Below are 17,208 nucleotides of genomic sequence, written 5' to 3'. Positions count from 1 at the left end.
CTCATGTCACGAATACGAATCCGTGAACAGCGACACGACTGAATCACACGATAAGATGATGGTTCAGGCAGTAGCGACACTCGCCATGTTTGTATTGTAAAATAAAAGGCTACAAAGAATTATTTTCCGCTCTATGCTGGTAGCTGGAATCCCAAATTGTCCGGTTGTGCCAATGACTTGTCCTTTACGTCCGACTTGAGGTGTCCACCAAAGGCAACCGTACCATGCTCCTTCCTGAACCGTTCAATCCTTGCTTCCACCTCAGGGCGGAAATGACGCATGAGACCCTGTATGGGACGTTAAGAAAGCTCACAAATGGCACGAAAACAAGTGTTACCTGGATCGGCCAAGCAGCGGCATCACCGAGAGCACAAATTGTTCGACCTTCTATTTGTTTACTGTAGTCGAGGTTCGAGTCAGGATGATGACAAGTCAGAACAGGAAGGAACATACGTCAACTCCAGAAGCATATCAATCTCCCGAACATGACCTCTACCCTCAACGAAACGATTCATCATGTTCATCATCCAAGTAGTTCCCTCTCTGCATGGGGTGCATTGTCCACAAGATTCGTGTTTGTAGAACTGGAGAAAGAGATGAGACGAGTAGGATGGAAGAGAAGCGTCGACAAACCGATGCGAATCGTGCAATCGCCTTGACAATATCTGTGCTCTTGTTCATAACAATAACAGCACCGGTACCCAATCCACTCTGTGCATCTTTCAGCGAGTCGTAGTCCATCAATACTTCGGAGCACTTGTCGATTGGTAATACGGGTACTGAACATCCTCCAGGTATGATTCCGAGAAGGTTATCCCAGCCACCAATGACGCCTCCGCAATGTCTGCGGAACAGGATAAGTTGAGAACAGCATATGTGAATGGGACACAGGAACGCACTTCTCAATGAGGTCCTTCAATGGAATACTCATTTCATCCTCGACAACGCAAGGGTTGTTGACGTGTCCAGATATACAGAACACCTTCGTTCCCTGATTTCTCTCCCTTCCAAAGCCAGCAAACCAGGAAGCACCTCGTCGACAAATGGTGGGTGCAACTGCAACAGTTTCGACATTAGCTACAGTCGTAGGGCAGCCGAACAGTCCGACGTCGGCAGGGAAAGGAGGCTTGAGACGGGGTTTGCCTTGTTTGCCTAGAGAAAGTTTGAGTACAGTCGACAAAGATGAACCAGACAGTGAATCGTCGATTTACCTTCAAGAGATTCAATCAAAGCGGTCTCTTCACCACAAATGTATGCACCAGCCCCACGGTGGAGATAGACGTCGAAAGAGTAACCGCTACCACAGGCGTCCTTACCGAGGAGTCCAGCTGCATATGCTTCATTGATAGCTTGTTGGACGTGAGAGGCTATAAGTAAATCGTTAGGAATAGGTGGTAAGAAAATTGGGGTTGTAAGAGTCACACCTTCCTGGAAGAATTCACCACGAATATAGATGTATGCCGCACTTGCGTTCATACCCCGCCCAGCAACAAGACATCCTTCAATGAGCTTGTGGGGGTCACCACGCATGATTTCTCGGTCCTTGCACGTTCCAGGCTCTCCCTCGTCGGCATTGACGACCAAATACCGTGGGCTAAATGAATCGGTTGGCGACAAAACAGAACTTTAGAGGGGAAGAAACTATACCGTTTGTCATTCTGCCAATTGGGTTTGTTCATAAAACTCCATTTCAAGCCAGAAGGAAAACCGGCGCCACCACGACCACGTAGACCAGAATCTTTGATAGTTTGAATAATCCAAGAGTCACCTTTGAGGAGGACATCTTTTGTTCGGTGCCAGTCGCCTCGAGACTATTACTCTAAGTACAGAGAAAAATAGCCATTGCTTTGTTACACATACCTTTGCAGCTTTCAACCCGTGGTCATGCTTACAGTAAAGATTCGTGAATATTCTGTCCTGATCCTTCAAACCACCATAACGTCTGACCGGAGGGTCGGAGACCGTTGCAAAGGACCTCGTACTGGCGCCACGAGCAAAAGAAGAACGGGGGAGTCGAAAAGAGCGTGTAGAGGAGATGGAGCAGTTGCGTATCATTGTTTTGGACGTTGCAGACGACGAAGAAGTCGTCCGTAGCATCGTCGGTGTCGACGGGACGAGTATAGTTGGGTTCTTTGACGTCGCGGAGCGTGACGGAATTTTGGGCCAGCCAATCAGAGCTGTCGGCTTTCTACTGCTGGCGGATATTCCGGCCCTCGGTCAAAAACGTCGCAAGCTGCGCTCTGATGATCAAAAAATGGCCCTCAAGCAGAACCTTTCCTCAATATACCGCTCTTTACAATGAATGTAAGAATCAGCAACGCCTCGAGTCAATCCGATAGTATCCGGAGAGGTGAAGGCTCCGATAGCGCCCTTACTAAGTCCGGTGACATAGTAACGGTGTCACGCCTTACTCATCAACTTTTTTGTTGCCCTTACTCATCATCAAAAGGTCGCTTATAAGCAGTGGGCTGTTCCCTCAAGACCTCCATTTCCCTCCATCAAGGCTGAAATTATGTGAGTATATCGTCTCACTGAAGTTTCTCAGAGCTATCTTTTCGTTTGGGTGCGATTTTGGACGGTCGTTGTGTTTGGAACGGTTGGACTAGAGTGGAAGATCTTGGATGACGTTTCACTTCGAGAAGAAAGAAATATGGTCTGGCGGACTCTCAGCGGTTCTTGAGAGATATCATGAATTACTGAAGAGTCGCCGGAACCGTTCATCTCTCAAAATTTCTTGTTTTGAACGACCCGCTGACGCACACATTCAGAAACAATGGGCCGCCGTCCTGCTCGCTGCTACCGTTATTGCAAGAACAAGCCTTACCCCAAGTCAAGGTACAATCGTGGTGTTCCTGACCCCAAGGTATGGGCTTTAGCAATCCCAATTGTCGCTATTTCCTGATATCACTTCCTAGATCCGTATCTTCGATTTGGGTCGTAAACGTGCCTCTGTTGACGAATTTCCCTTCTGCTGTCATCTGGTTTCTGATGAGTACGAACAACTCTCGTCCGAAGCTCTGGAAGCTGCCCGTATCTGTGCGAACAAATATGTCACCAAGACCAGCGGAAAGGACTCCTTCCATATGCGTGTCCGTGTCCACCCGTTCCATGTCATCCGTATCAACAAGATGTTGAGTTGTGCCGGTGCCGATCGGTGCGTCTTCTTTTCTACTCGGTAGAAACATAAATTCAACCCCATGCTTCATATAGTCTCCAGACCGGTATGCGTGGTGCTTGGGGTAAACCTTATGGTACTGTCGCCCGTGTCAACATTGGCCAGATTATTCTCTCCATTCGATGCAAGGAAGCCAATGCTGCTGTGATCGTCGAGGCCCTCCGACGGGCACGATACAAGTTCCCTGGCAGACAGAAGATCATTGTCTCCAAGAAGTGGGGTTTCACTAACGTCGACAAGACTGAGTACCTCAAGTTGAAGGCGGAGAAGAGGGTGCTGCAGTAAGTGGCGTTTCGACCCTGTTTCGCTGCTACCCGCTAACAATTTTCAAGGGATGGAGCTTACGTTCAGTTTATCAGGCCGAAAGGCCCTCTGGAAGTGAACCTACGCAACCAACTTCGTGCTTAGATGTGCTGCGATTCGATGTATCCACAGGTCTTTGTATGATAACCCGTATGTTCAATCACACCGTGAGTTCTATGACTATATCCCGAGGACCTGGGATCACAAAAGCATGTGGCAGCTAAGTCTCCCGTGGCCAAATGCATCAGCAGCTTTGTTCCGTCATTGTATCACTGCTGATCCCCCTCCTTGTTTCTTTTCTGCCTGCTGTCAGCCCGGCTTAATTTAGGCCGTTTACTGGAGATACTAATTGCAATTGATTGAGGATTGTGCCGCGCCAATGGATGACTTCCCGTAAGGATTATTTGTAAATATCGTTGCAAATAACGCTGAAAATCATCGGAGATAGGTTAAGCGAGTGATACCTGGCAACAAATACCAGAATCTGAACATCAGGGCATGTTCTAAATTCTTGAATTTAGAAAGGCCTAGCGACCCCTTTCTAAACTGTTTTTGCTGCAATATTTCGTTAAGCGAGGTGAGCCCACATGATTTCCAGCCCAGATATGGAAGTTTGTCCGCGCTTACGCCCTTGGCGAGCTACCACACGTGTGATAAATCCGAGCACTTCATGCAAATTTCCAGCATTGCGGGAGGCATCTGCAAATAATTCGACAATTTCCCAATTTCCAATTTACATCAAAACTTTTATTTGAAAGGAGATTATTTGCACATCCTTACGGGAAGTCATCCAATCGTGGTGAGTAAACGTCTGTTCCTCTGTTTCCCTGCGTCATAATTTGTCGTTGCTTTGACATGTACAGCACTTGTTCGTTGCCCGTTTCCTTACTTTGCGTTATTCTATAGCGCCACCATTCAAAACCCACACTGCACCCGTTGTAAAGTATGCCGCATTTGGTGTGCTCGCTTATATCATTGTCCTTCATTTGTGCTTTGACTCTAGTTTAGGTGTTGATGCATTGCTTCATTTGGTCGACCTGCCCTTTATTCACTGGACCACTCTTCATGTTTCCGTGGGTGTTCCGGGGGAAAGGGGGCAAAGATTAAACTGCATTCTACCTACCTTTACAGTGGTATACGTCTTGTTTGTATACTGTACTGGTGTAGGTTTTCTGTACAATTGAACGAAATAAGAATCAGGAATGCATATCGGACGCTTGTGCAAACATTAAGTAATGAACAGCTTCCGATTTTTCCGTGTGGTGGGCTTGGTCTTAGTCTCTAGGGGTGTTGTCTCAATTTGCCTGTTACTCGCTTCTTACCTCCTTACCTTCATCCACCGTCAACAACTTCTGCAGTCGTCGCAAAGCACGTTCCTCACGAGGTCGTGCCAAATGCCCTACGAGCAATACGCCGACGGGGCTCCCTATCTGCCTTATGGCGTGTTTGATACATACGCTCAACGACAACAACAATACATCCCCATTTCCACTGCCGACCGTAACAACGACATACAATCGGAAAGTACGAACGACCTTCCAGTTCGCGATGTCACTGCCGTTCTCGCTGCTCCGATGCACCCTGTTCGGGTCCACATACCACCCTACATGCAGACCGCACCAATGCTGGCTCCCGGAGGAGGAGCAGAAGTTCTACCTGCGGGATTACTTAATAATTCTATCTCACCACCGCCTGGCTCTTCCTGGTATGCAAACAGTGGTTTCACGTCGTTACAGGAGTGAGTCCGAGTTTTGTTTAATCTATTCTCGTGCTGATGAGAAATCAGTTTTTCTCCTATATCGATACATCAGAGCCGGCGGGCTCAACCGTCTTCTCAGCCTGCGAGTTCTTCACTTGTAGATCACAATCACGGGCAGACACAATCCCCCTTTGATTACGATGCGTACTCATCTACGACGGCAGCCACAAGGACGGCAACGGACTCTCCCTCTGCGACGGTAGATGGCAGCTCAGAAACGTCGAAAGCCCTGAACTTCTGCATTTCTCAAGGATACATAAATCCTGCGAATCCTATATCACCTTCCCAGCTTTCAGCCCTCGGTTTTTCGCCTTCCACCACTACCAGTTCATCTGGTCTCAATGCTCCGTCTTCGCTCGGCTTGCCTGTGTACTCTGCCTCAGGTTTCGACTTGCTTTCCATAATGGCACGCGTTGCTACTCGACCCGATCCAAAAGTCATACTGGGACCTGTCGATGTCACCTCTTCGTTCGTTGTCGTCGACGTGCGGAGGCACGACAGCCCCGTCATATATGTCTCACCGACGTTCTGTCGCTTGACTGGATATGATGAGGGTGAGGTTATAGGACGCAACTGTCGTTTCTTGCAAAGTCCAGACGGGCGACAGGCCAAGGGTGAAGTCAGGCAATATACGAGCCACGAGGCGGTGAAGCATTTAAAGAAGCATATCATGGCGGATAAAGAGTGCCAGACGAGCATCATCAATTACAAAAAGAACGGAGATGCGTTCATCAATCTGGTGACCGTGATTCCGATACGAGGGGGTGAACTTTTAGGTGGAGACGATGATAAAGTGATCTATCATGTAGGATTTCAGGTTGATTTGACGGAACAGCCGAATGCGATTTTGAACAAGCTGAAGGACGGTACATATATCGTCAACTACAGCGCTAACAATCCAGTCGCTGTCCCTCCCCTCAACTCGCTCAACGTTCTCGGCCGGCTTTTCCAGAACCGTCAGAGTGGGAGCGGTTTGTCGTTAGGTCTCGGACTGCATGCAATCTCTGCCAAGGATAGGAAGCTGCACTCGATTGCTCAGCCGGCTATTAGCCGTGACTTAAAGAAGTTGTTGGAGGAACCAGAATTTCTGAAGAGCTTCCCAATCACCACTTGCACGAATGCTGACGCAACGCTGCCCTTTACCGCCAACTCCTCCGCTCCTCCATCTGCGGACGTCACAGGTGAGGAGAACGGAGACTCATCTGCTGTGTCATCACCCAAGTCGCCTACGAATACTCCGGCGTCTCCCACAGCACCGTCGTCGCAACCGCCGAGTATGATTGTACCGTCCTCTACACCTCATACACCCTCAGCCAATCACCCCCTATCCCTCATCCTCCTGGAGTATAACCCTGATTTCCTCCACGTCGTCTCGCTCAAGGGTGCTTTCCTTTACGTTGCTCCAGCTGTTCGTCGTGTGTTAGGCTATGAGCCTTGGGAGCTTGTCGGTCGGAGCTTAGTGGACATCTGTCATCCTTCAGACTCCGTTCCATTAATGAGGGAATTAAAGGAAAGTTCTTCGGCAAATACAGGTTCTGGTGGTGGGGCAAGCGTTGATGAGAACAACTCCACGGATGAAATGGCTTCCAGTCCAACGACAGACACGATGGCTGTGGCAAGGCCCCGAACCGTGGATTTGTTATTCAGAGCTCGCACGAAGAATGGGAGGTATGTCTGGGTGGAGTGCAGGGGGAGGCTACACGTGGAGCCGGGGAAGGGGAGAAAGGCCATTTTACTGAGTGGAAGAGCGAAGGAGATGGCTGCGTTGAAGTGGGAGGTGGTCAAAGAAGTTAGCGGTGGTATTCGAGAGTGTGATGTTGTGAAGCGATTGGTCAATACGTCTGAGAAGGAGACGTGGGGTGCGAATAAGGACGGCGGCGGTAGCGGCAGGAAGAGGAAGGGAAAGAAAAAGGGAGGTGTGGATGATGATGATGGTCATTCCTCAACCCCTCCGCTAGTGGCGGAAGAGGTTGAAGTAAAGACCGAGTTTTGGGGCGCGATCACAAGAAGCGGTATTCTACTTGTGGTGACGTCCGGAGTGAAGGACGTGCTTGGTTATGAAGAAAATGAGTTGGTTGGCCGACGCATTGAGACAATTATTGCGGACGAGAGGGACAAAAAGTCTGTGACAGAAGAGGTTGGGAAAGTGGCTGCTTGTGTATCGTCGTCGCTGTCGCCTGGAGGTGGTTCGATGATGGGTGTGAGGGGAGCGGTGTGCGGAATGGTGAGAAAGAAGGGGGGTTCGGAGGAAGAGGCGGTCGTGCAAGCAGAGGTGATCCTGTATCCGTCTGCGATGGACGACACAATTTACCAGTCAGACCAAACGATCTCGCCCGCTAACGTGATTTTTCAAATCAGGGCTCACAGTCCCGTCATTAGTCCAGGCCACCAAAACGAGATCCATCCTTCACCACGACGCTCCTCGGCTATATCGGCGTTAGGCGCTGAATCGAGGCATCATGGTACATTCGACGACATGCCGTCAGGCGGGATCGGTGTTAGCTTCAACGACCAGTTCGGATTTGGTGCGGGCACTATCAGATCTGGTAATCCTCGTGCCACTGAAGGGTTCAAGGCGGATGTGATGCATCCCTTGGATGAGGATGTCTTTCAGCCCCTGGACACTAATCGAGGGTCGAGTTGGCAATATGAGTTGCAGCAGTTGAGATTTGCCAACGACAGGTTGAAGGAAGAAATCAAGGTGCTCGAAGGAGAGTTAGAGAAAAAGGTTACGATAAATCCTACAAGGCGGAACACCTCTCCTTCACTCTCTTCGTCCTCCACGACTAGCGGTACTCTTCAAGGTGCGGAAAACGAAGGTGCGCCGCCACCACAGTCGCGGCAACTATACGGGGAGAACACGCCTCAGGGACAACGCCATTATATACATTTCCTCCAACCCCCTCCGACTAGCACGTCCGCTGACAGCAGCAGGACTCCCGAATCCACTGCTGTTAATCAAGCCGGCACCGGATCGACCCAGTACACAACGAATCCTTCGCTTGTGTACGATCAACAGCAGACTATGCAATCAGCACCTCGGGTGACTCGACAGGTCCATCAAGACGTCCATCATCTGGGGATAGGATCGAGGTTCACCGTGAGCACGAGGTCCAGCGCAGCATACGAATCTGAAGCTCAACCCCAGGCGTACGGTGTCGGTTCCGATTATCCTCCAGAGCCGGACTGGAGGTCCACAAATGTAGGCCGCTATTTACCCCCTGGACTTGGGCAAACGACCCCAGTCGCAACGAACCTACCGATGCCCTATTACATCCAGACACAGAACAGCCATCCCATACGTTACCAGCCTCCCACACCTTCCTCTCTGAAGAGGAACTGGGCGGATATGGCTTAAAAAGGTACATACAGCAAAATATACTCTCAGCGGACAAGGCACACGGGTTTCTTGGTTTTTTGTCATTTCATACTCTCATTCATATATTTATATACTACTTTTTTCTCTTCATGATAACAGGATGGACGTTTACGATCCTATATCTCTCCGGCAGACAATCCGAGTCAGTGGAAGCCCACATGTATTCCACAAACATTTGTAACTATATATCGCATGTCGCACAATTTTTCCCCGTACGATACCTTACTGTACACCTTAATTGCTCACAAAAGTCGTACTTGCTATGTGTTTTGCTTGCTTTCGTACCTCGACTCGTCAATAAAAACAGGTTTTTTGAACAAATCCCGACATCTGTTTCTGTATTAGCCCTTGATATGCATCTGGAGCGAAGGAAAAGACGCGAGTAATGGGCAGTAGCGGTAGGGGATAAGATCGGGCGATATTAAAGGTAACAACACAGGTATATTGCGAGAGCTGACAATCAGTCTAAGGTGCAGCAAACGTATTGAGTAAAATCGATAGTTCGAGTTAGCCTCTAAATGGCCACACCACGGGCCGTACACCAAGACGAATGGTACTTGGCACGCAAAGAAACTCAAAAAGAAATTGCAGATGGGAAGGGCCGGAAAACGTGCCCGTTTGCCAATACAGCCCCTCCTCTGTCGGCGGACTTCGAAAGCTGAAGTTCTGCAACTTAATTAACCTTTCTGAAGCTCAGGAGCTCTTGCCACCCGTCGAACGCCCCGAACCGAACTAACGGAAGCTTTAATTGCGCTCAGAGTGCCATGAAAACTTCGCCTTTATTGTAGGCTTGAAGATCGGGAAGGGATGCGCCTTTTTAGAGAACTTTTAACCATGGCCATGCCATGAGTTCGGTTCACAATGGACTTACCTCGGTATTGAAGGCGATTTCTACATGTAGATGCCCAACATGTCAGCGAACAGGGATTCGATAAAGGCTGAGTCACGTACCGTCCAAAGGGAGCGCGCTAGGTTCAGAGAATATCAGAAACAGGTACTTGAGATACAGGTACTTGTCTCGCTCTATGTTTGGGTTAGCGCGGTTTTAAGCAAGATTTTGGGCTGGCAAGAAAATGAACGCGGGATTCACCAAAAAAATCGTCTCTTGTTTATCTCCTAGTTTCACGGGTAGTTATCAACGTGCAAAACGGTTGCGTATCCCCCTTCCCCAGCTTACAGTACGTTTCGATTGCGGTGAACATATTCCAGGCATAGTCCCGGTATTTCTCATCCCCCGTCAATCGCCACGCAAGGAATAAGGATTCGACTGTTTCTGGGAAAGGGAGTTACGAAGAATGTTTAACGTACCAGAACAAATCTCACCGTAACATGTACCGAGCGTCAGAAGGGGGTGAACTGAAAAAGATGGCACCACATCAGATCTTGCCTAGAACCAATATATTATAGATACTTGCCCAGCGCCCGCAATGTAACAGTCTCGATCTGATCCAGTAAACTCAGTACCAAACGTAACTATCTCTGGAGAGAGACCACTGTGGGATGGTTCTGTCAGTCAGGGCATAACCATGGTCCATAATGTCATTTGCCTACGCGGTTCCGTGAGTACGCACACAGAATTCTAGTAGATTCACTCCGGTCATCCAATCTCTTTGACCCTTGGCAATTAATTCCTACGTTAGTGGGGGAACGGAAACGGTTGCAGAAACCGCGCCCACTGTCGTCGCACCCAACATCAATGACCCAACGAGGAAGCACACAATGTGCTCTTGTCGGTTCCCATTCTGCCATTGAATTCAGACTTGAGGATAGCTAAGAACAAAGAATAAAGAGGTGAAGAAAGGAAACCCACACTCCTTTAGCCATATGGGGGGAGCAAGTTGTGAGATGTAAGTCAGTCCCTTGTTGAGCGATTTGCGAATCATGTTGTCGTTAGTTCCCTGAATCGCATCTTCATAAATCTGGTTGAAGACGCGTGTGAATGAGGCAAGGCGAGTAATGATGGCGGGATGCCAACCTTGTAGATAAATTGCGTCCCTGCCTGCACGATATTTCTGTAAGATTGGGTTGAATCAAGCTTCTAATATTGTCACCGTTTGTAGATATTGTTTACTAGGCGGGAAATCAGTGTCTGTTAGAACCCACAACAAATATTCATAGTACGAGTCCCCGTTCGAACCAAGTCTGATTTCCGAGGCTGTCACGAAAGAACCGGTAGATGTGCTTTCTCTATTTGTTAACCACATCGGAAAATAAGCTGAATCAACGTACTCCATGTATATGGGTGCCAAATGCTGGCTAGGCAAAGTGTTCTTTATTACAGACATGACAGACTCGACTTTGTACCAGAATTGCTTGTTCCGAGATAGTTCTGCTACATACTTGAATTCAAGCTGGAGTGTTCCCACTTCCGAAATACATACTCTTCCAAGAGATCCTTTTCTGTTGACCAGATCCACGTAACTTGCAGGTAAGACTGAACCTGCTTCGAAAACAGGATATATGCGCTCAGCAAGTTCAATAGCCTTAGAACGATAGAGTGGGTCGGAGGTCAGGTAGTAAGCGCTGAGTAGGCCGCGAATAGTGGTCTGTTTGTCAATCAGTTATGATGAAAAAGAGACGAGATACTTATAACAGCCTCGAAGGTGCTGAAGTGGCTGCGACGGTGGATCTATCTACTCTCTAGCTCTGCTGTACTCGGCCCTCAAACCTATGAGATACATCGTATCCAGAGCATCGACGGATGTGTAACCATTCCCTCCATCCACCGAGAACCTACGCCGCTATGAGGCTCGAATTCATCTGAACCCATGGCTTTCCGCTCTAAAGTAATATTTAACGTCATTGACCGAGCAATCAACGAATTAAAACTGACCGTGTGCGCCCCAAGCATGCTGAAAGTTAAAAGTCCCGTCAACATTTGATTCCAGGCCAGAAGGAAACTAACCACTATACCTTAAATGCTGCCACTACTGCTTGTTGTTTAGGAAAATCCGTGACTAGAAGATTCGGAGCACTCGTGCCGTTCGCACTTGGAAAGTGTTTGATGTCGCTCGGAATGTCCATGAAGGGCAGATTCGATCGACGCCAAATGGCCGTAAGAGGTTTTTTTGAGAGTTAGAATGATGCTATTAGCTATGAAACTGGTAGCTCACATAACTGAGTAGGATGAACATTCCAACTTTCCCGATGCACGACCATGGCCAACATTTGGAAAGATAAACTAGTCGTTCAACGGTATCGGGGTTAAGAAAGACTTGAATCAGGGAAACCACGTACCTCTACTTCTCCAAAGATTGAGCTGGAACGATGGCATTCCTTGTCCGCTGTCAAGACAGAGTGGTAATGGTCGAGATTCCAAGCGGGGACTATTCTGGACTATTTGCCGTTCGTGGTTTGGGCGCCAGAGCCGGAGTGATGCGCGCATCTTTTTGCCAGTCCTGTCCACAGTTCCTGTACAGGCTGTCCTCAAAATTCAAAGTTTCATCGGGTGGAAGTCGGTGGAAGAGCAAGCGACTCATCGCGTCATCGGTCAGGGACTTCTTGTTATCTCCTTCTCGGCGATGAGCAAGCGAAAGCTCGTGCCAAAAGCTCAGCATGCAGAGTATACTCAATATGCATCTCTTCTACGCTCACTTCGTACCAACAATATTCTTGATGTTACTTCACAACTCACTCAGTACCAAGCAGAGTTGGAGGGAAAGCAGAGGGTGTGGGCCGACGAAGATGAAGATGACGAGTATGGAGATGGCAGTGACTATTCGAAGGATCTGGACGACGAGCACGAATCAGGTTCTCAAAAAGCACGAAATTCACATCTTAAAGAAGACTTGAACCTGATGGTCGCTGGCCCCAGTAATCTGCATACGAGCTCTCTTTCACCTTCCTCTCGTCAAACAACTCCACGGCTCAAACGGAAAAGTATCCATGGTTCAATTTCTAGGGAAGGGTCGCTCTCCTCTTTAAGAGAAACCTCCTCAACCATAAGCGCGCCATCTAGGCGCAAGAAGAAACAGCGCAATCAGTTTTCGCAGATACGAGATGGATGGACACGTTGGCCGCTCATGTTGGAGGATGTGCCAGTGCCAGATTGGGGTATGGAAGATGAGGTAGAAAATCTAGTCAATCTTCTACGTACATCAACGAGAGAAGACCGGAATCCGAGCACGCAAAAACCAGAAGTCTCCGAGGAACCTCAATCGGTAGATTGGGAAGTTGAGCTACCACCTTCGTCCTTACCGTCTTCTTCGCAGACTCTGCAAACATACGACGACGCCCTGGACGAAGGGAATCAAGGAACGTATGATGTGGATGATGAAGAACTCGACTCAGATCTTGATTCTCTGGATAGCCTTGATCCACCGTCTTTTCTTCGAGAGTTAACGCTCACAGCTACAAACCTCCTTCATACTACTCTCGCCGCTTTAGCCCATTTTACGCCCGCTCGCGCGCCAAGCCTACAAAATCGCCTGGAACCTATCGGTTGGGGAACTGTATTGGATGCATTTGCATTTGGCTCTCTGAACTCGGGAGTAGGTGCTAGTCATATTCAGACTAACCAAAAGTATGTAGTCTAACCCCATGAAAATGTGACATCGATTTATTCCTGTTACAGGATTGCGGAGAATGTTCGAAAGAGAATAGAGATTGTATATGGTTCAGGGGCTTCACGTCCAAGCACGGGACATCGACTGGATGAGATTCCTCCAGATATCCGAGTCATTTCCATGCCTCCCGCAGTTCTTCAGACGGAGGTCGACGTCGAACAAATTGAGTGCCACGAACAATCACCATCACAGTCGATAGAGCAGCCTCAAGAAAGCAGATCCGTCGATCTTGAAGGGTCATTCCTGCTATTCCACAGGCTTCAAGTGATCATGAACTCGAGGCAACGACTCGCGGAGTCCTTCGAGAAATACGGAGCATCTGAATCGTCGTTATTCGACACGCGGGGACTAAGAATGGAAACCAACGAAAATAAAAATTCCGGCACGTCTAAACGAAGTACGAGGAGTGCCGCTGCCAGACAGGCACCTAGTGGTCCTTCAACGGTGTCTGCCGTCGCTTCTCGAGGAAGTGGCTCGATGCGGCGCGCTAGTACCCGGCGTCCCACCAACTTCAAAGGAAAAGGGAACAAAATCAAGGCTAAAAATCTTACCATAGATGCTGAACGAAAAGGAGAGGAAGAGAAAAGTCGTGGAGTAGGCCTGTAGCAACGATGTGGGTTTCTGTCTTGTTTCAGGACAACGATGTCAAGTTCTTATTTCGAAAGAGACGTACATGAACTGTATGCAATTTGTCGACTACAGGGCCGGTTTGATCCAATACTATTTTAGCCTTTTCTGGTAGGTTTAGCCGAAAATGACCGTAGCGGCAAGGGTCTAAAGAGTCAAAATCAGCCCGGCTAGGTTTTTAAACATGAATATCATCAACTGCCAGCGGCTTACTATCCGTCCTCCATGACTGTCAGTAGGTACATTCTCATTGCGACTCTCGCGTTCTTGATTCTTATCGCGAAACATTTTCGCGGTCGAAAGCGTGAGCGAACGGTAAGTGTCCAATGGCATGGCATTCCGCTTGGCTGACATCTTCGAGTTTTTGCAGTTGGATGCTATTCCAACGATTGGAGCGACTGGTCCTTTCTCTTTTATAACGAACCGGTGGAATTTTCTCCGCAATGCTCGAGATATCTTCCAGGAAGGCTACGACAAGGTGAGTCCAGACTTCAGCTTTGAATTCGTGTTCTCAGTTTTTTATCACTGTCAGTATCGAGGAGGCGTTTATAAAGTCCAGAGTCTCCACAGCTGGATGGTGGCCATCACGAGCCCAAAACTAATTGAGGATATGCGCAAGATTCCAGACGAATATCTTTCCTCTCTTGAGGCCGTTGTTGATGTGCGTCATTCATGGCCAGTTCTCCGATCTTGACACGCTCTCAAAGAGGTATTCAGCTTATATCGATGGACTACACAGTAGGGAAGCCGATGCACCATGATCCGTATCAGGTTTCTGTGGTGAAAGGAAGCATGACAAGAAATATCACGGTTAGATTCTCGGAAGTGAGAGATGAGATTGTGGCCGCTTTTTCGGAGCTGTTGCCTCCTCAGGACGGTGCGTGATGCCATTCTTTCCGAGTTAATTCGTGCTGAGGCATTATTAGCCTGGGTTCCAACCAAACTCAATCCTTTAATGGCGAAAATTATTTGTAGAGCAAGCAATCGGTTTTTCGTCGGACTGCCACTTTGCCGGAATGAAGACTACATAGTAAAAGAGCTTCGAACAATGTGAACGCGTACTCACTGTGCCCATAGGACCTCAACGTAGGATTCGCCATGCAAGTCGCGATCTCCGGTCAATTAATCGGTTTATTTCCTGATTTCATAAAACCGTAAGCAACTAACGGTCTTGCTCAGTGCTCTAACATCACTCACAATTCCTTTTCAGGATTGCAGGAAAGATTCTAAGCCCTCTACCTAGGAATCTCAAGCGCGCGAATAAGCATCTTGGCCCATTAATCCAAGAACGCTTTTCACAAGAGAAGGAATATGGGACTACGGATTGGCCTGACAAACCGGTATAATTTTACAGTTTCCTCCCCAACCGCTCATTGAATTGTGTCACTAGAATGATTTGCTTTCGTGGCTTTTGGACGTGGCTACTGGTTCTCAGCGAACCATGGATGATCTCACGATGCGAGTGCTAGCCGTGAATTTTGGTGCAATACATACAACTGTGAGTTTGTCAAAATTGGAACTTCCCTACACGTTGTCTCATTTCTGTTTAGTTGCTGGTGAGTTGAAAAGTCGATAAGGACGTGTCGCATATTCACGATTCCTCTCCCGTGACCGTGACCGTGCGGGCAGACTCTGACAAGCACTCTCAACTACCTCTGCCGTTATCCCCAATATATCGACATCCTCCGCGCCGAGATCGAGACTGTCACTGAAGAACATGGTTGGACGAAACAAGCCATGGGACGTATGCGCAAATTCGATAGTTTTCTGAAGGAAGTCCAAAGGGTCGAACCAGCCGCGTGCTGTAAGCTGACATTTACCTGCCAGTACGCCCCTTTACTGACGTTTCACCTGCGCAGTTGGAGTCTTACGGAAAGTCATGAAAGATTATACTTTCGCAGACGGGACCACTGTCCCCACAGGTGTCACTGTTGGGATACCAATTCGAGCTATTCAACGTGACGATGTGGGTGTTCAAAGTTTCTCCCCAATGTTTTCAGTTCTCGACTCACGAACGATATGTAGTGTTATTATCCCGACGGAAACACTTTCAATGGACTTAGGTTTTACGAGATGAGAGAGGGCGACGGAGAAAGTCTAAAGCATCAGATGGTCACCCCGACTTCAGACTACTTCCTGTTTGGCAGTGGACGTCATGCATGGTGAGTTATTTCGTCTAGTCAAAAACCGATTCTCTCATAGACTTTTTCTTTTTTAATAGCCCAGGTCGATTCTTTGCGGTCAACGAGCTGAAAGCACTCGTCGCTCACATGTTGTTGACGTATGACATCAAAGTTGAGAGAGAGGGCGGAGCGGAGATGAAATGGCTCGCGGCGAACGCGATACAGGACAACGATGTCCATTTCCTGTTCAGAAAAAGGCATACTAACATGAATGTTGTATGCAATGAGCATGGAGGCGCGTAAGGCTTATGACTATAGGATAATTTATTTCTTATTTTGTATCTAAATCTGGATGTCCGTTCATCCAGTCACTGAATTTACTACACTTCACCAGATGGTCGACGGTTCTGTCTCAGAAACGAGGAATCCAGGCCAAAGTAAAAGTATTGTGCCGTGTTGTGGGCCGCGGTACCGTTTTGATATGTTTTGATATGCATGCGTCTTCCTTCCACCATCATCCCATATTTTCCCAACCCCCACACTACCCCATCCCTACGTGCATTTTCTCGACCATTCAATGACAGATTCGAATCGTTCTACGATGGAGGTCTTTACCGGCGCATCTAAAGTCAACATCGGCAACGCCAACTTCTCGAGCGTTGGAAGGGATCAGATCAACTACTACACCCAGACTACCATCGTTCAGACACGAGGCAAGAAGAGGAAGATGGGCAGCAGCCTGCCAGACCTTTCCGAGGTACGTACCTGTGTAATTCAATATGTGCAACGCATGACGTAGACTATCGTTTAGACACGACGCAAGAAGAGGAAGACTGGCAGGGGTCTACCACTGGAGCTTTCCGAGGTACGTAGCTGTTTAATCTTCTGTATATAACTGGTTGGTGATGGTATGTTCCCAGTTCACCGAAATCAAGCGGGGCGACATTCACAGGACCAAGGACGGAGTCTGTTATTCTTGGCGGCTGTGTTCAAATGGAAAGGACGACACTGAGGCAGCTGTCTATCATGCAGAGCTCAACATTACTGGGCCCTTCGGACAGAAGAAGTTCACCGTGAAGACGTATCGCGGGCGAAATGCAATGAAGGTAGGCGTGGAGCGTCGGACTGTCCCCGACAAATTCATCATGATTGGATTCAACAGGAATGGAAGCGCGATTTTTTACGATGTTCAGGGGATTGGCTCAGGTATGTCATACATTGAATTCTTTCAATTGTGCCACACGAACCGTTCTTGTAGCGACGTTCCACTCTTTGGT

The 17,208-nt window shown here is 48.3% G+C and overlaps 6 protein-coding genes across 6 annotated transcripts; 4 read left to right on the top strand and 2 right to left on the bottom strand.

Annotated features, from left to right (window-relative positions):
* Positions 1-60: 60 nt before the first annotated feature.
* Positions 61-2,337, bottom strand: NUO51 (NADH-ubiquinone oxidoreductase 51 kDa subunit, mitochondrial precursor). The gene is made up of 9 exons (XM_043151861.1): positions 1,861-2,337; positions 1,648-1,811; positions 1,425-1,594; positions 1,212-1,367; positions 900-1,152; positions 634-844; positions 454-584; positions 338-398; positions 61-287 (listed from the first exon to the last, which is right to left on the bottom strand). The coding sequence occupies exons 1-9, from the start codon at positions 2,095-2,097 to the stop codon at positions 132-134; spliced, it is 1,539 nt and encodes a 512-aa protein (XP_043009942.1). The 5' UTR covers positions 2,098-2,337; the 3' UTR covers positions 61-131.
* An 81-nt stretch (positions 2,338-2,418) lies between these two features.
* Positions 2,419-3,855, top strand: RPL10 (60S ribosomal protein L10). The gene is made up of 4 exons (XM_043160750.1): positions 2,419-2,863; positions 2,916-3,154; positions 3,211-3,456; positions 3,508-3,855. The coding sequence occupies exons 1-4, from the start codon at positions 2,774-2,776 to the stop codon at positions 3,581-3,583; spliced, it is 651 nt and encodes a 216-aa protein (XP_043009941.1). The 5' UTR covers positions 2,419-2,773; the 3' UTR covers positions 3,584-3,855.
* Positions 3,856-4,737: 882 nt separating this feature from the next.
* E1B28_007146 (uncharacterized protein) lies at positions 4,738-8,944 on the top strand. Its single transcript, XM_043151860.1, has 2 exons — positions 4,738-5,216; positions 5,265-8,944. Exons 1-2 carry the CDS (start codon positions 4,873-4,875, stop codon positions 8,593-8,595), a joined length of 3,675 nt encoding a protein of 1,224 aa, XP_043009940.1. The 5' UTR covers positions 4,738-4,872; the 3' UTR covers positions 8,596-8,944.
* A 2,135-nt stretch (positions 8,945-11,079) lies between these two features.
* E1B28_007145 (uncharacterized protein) lies at positions 11,080-11,988 on the bottom strand. The gene is made up of 4 exons (XM_043151859.1): positions 11,854-11,988; positions 11,530-11,797; positions 11,450-11,468; positions 11,080-11,397 (listed from the first exon to the last, which is right to left on the bottom strand). The coding sequence occupies exons 2-4, from the start codon at positions 11,638-11,640 to the stop codon at positions 11,285-11,287; spliced, it is 243 nt and encodes an 80-aa protein (XP_043009939.1). The 5' UTR covers positions 11,641-11,797; positions 11,854-11,988; the 3' UTR covers positions 11,080-11,284.
* Positions 11,989-12,137: 149 nt separating this feature from the next.
* E1B28_007144 (uncharacterized protein) lies at positions 12,138-13,787 on the top strand (the record flags this gene model as incomplete). Its single annotated transcript, XM_043151858.1, has 2 exons — positions 12,138-13,138; positions 13,190-13,787. 2 exons carry the CDS (start codon positions 12,138-12,140, stop codon positions 13,785-13,787), a joined length of 1,599 nt encoding a protein of 532 aa, XP_043009938.1.
* Positions 13,788-14,021: 234 nt separating this feature from the next.
* E1B28_007143 (uncharacterized protein) lies at positions 14,022-16,325 on the top strand. Its single transcript, XM_043151857.1, has 13 exons — positions 14,022-14,123; positions 14,179-14,286; positions 14,341-14,469; positions 14,526-14,685; positions 14,735-14,838; positions 14,886-14,962; positions 15,019-15,148; positions 15,199-15,306; positions 15,359-15,364; positions 15,438-15,612; positions 15,668-15,774; positions 15,834-15,970; positions 16,030-16,325. Exons 1-13 carry the CDS (start codon positions 14,034-14,036, stop codon positions 16,232-16,234), a joined length of 1,536 nt encoding a protein of 511 aa, XP_043009937.1. The 5' UTR covers positions 14,022-14,033; the 3' UTR covers positions 16,235-16,325.
* The last annotated feature ends 883 nt before the right edge of the window (positions 16,326-17,208 follow it).

The sequence above is a fragment of the Marasmius oreades genome, chromosome 4 (genome assembly GCF_018924745.1).
Source record: "Marasmius oreades isolate 03SP1 chromosome 4, whole genome shotgun sequence".
Classification (NCBI taxonomy): Eukaryota; Fungi; Basidiomycota; class Agaricomycetes; order Agaricales; family Marasmiaceae; genus Marasmius; species Marasmius oreades.
Note: the sequence above shows the minus strand (reverse complement) of the source record. Positions and strands in the feature narration are given on the sequence as shown.

What these genes read in the sequence shown, in the direction of transcription:
- NUO51 (XM_043151861.1), bottom strand. Translation starts at nt 2,097, where the DNA reads ATGCTACGGACGACTTCTTCGTCGTCTGCAACGTCCAAAACAATGATA. An exon ending in ACGGGTTGAAAGCTGCAAAG is followed by an intron (nt 1,812 to 1,860) that starts GTATGTGTAACA and finishes TTAGAGTAATAG; the next exon opens with TCTCGAGGCGACTGGCACCG. An exon ending in TGGTGAATTCTTCCAGGAAG is followed by an intron (nt 1,368 to 1,424) that starts GTGTGACTCTTA and finishes ATTTACTTATAG; the next exon opens with CCTCTCACGTCCAACAAGCT.
- RPL10 (XM_043160750.1), top strand. Translation starts at nt 2,774, where the DNA reads ATGGGCCGCCGTCCTGCTCGCTGCTACCGTTATTGCAAGAACAAGCCT. An exon ending in AGTTGTGCCGGTGCCGATCG is followed by an intron (nt 3,155 to 3,210) that starts GTGCGTCTTCTT and finishes TGCTTCATATAG; the next exon opens with TCTCCAGACCGGTATGCGTG. An exon ending in GCGGAGAAGAGGGTGCTGCA is followed by an intron (nt 3,457 to 3,507) that starts GTAAGTGGCGTT and finishes ACAATTTTCAAG; the next exon opens with GGATGGAGCTTACGTTCAGT.
- E1B28_007146 (XM_043151860.1), top strand. Translation starts at nt 4,873, where the DNA reads ATGCCCTACGAGCAATACGCCGACGGGGCTCCCTATCTGCCTTATGGC. An exon ending in GGTTTCACGTCGTTACAGGA is followed by an intron (nt 5,217 to 5,264) that starts GTGAGTCCGAGT and finishes ATGAGAAATCAG; the next exon opens with TTTTTCTCCTATATCGATAC.
- E1B28_007145 (XM_043151859.1), bottom strand. Translation starts at nt 11,640, where the DNA reads ATGGACATTCCGAGCGACATCAAACACTTTCCAAGTGCGAACGGCACG.
- E1B28_007143 (XM_043151857.1), top strand. Translation starts at nt 14,034, where the DNA reads ATGACTGTCAGTAGGTACATTCTCATTGCGACTCTCGCGTTCTTGATT. An exon ending in CTCTTGAGGCCGTTGTTGAT is followed by an intron (nt 14,470 to 14,525) that starts GTGCGTCATTCA and finishes AGAGGTATTCAG; the next exon opens with CTTATATCGATGGACTACAC. An exon ending in GCCGGAATGAAGACTACATA is followed by an intron (nt 14,839 to 14,885) that starts GTAAAAGAGCTT and finishes CTGTGCCCATAG; the next exon opens with GACCTCAACGTAGGATTCGC.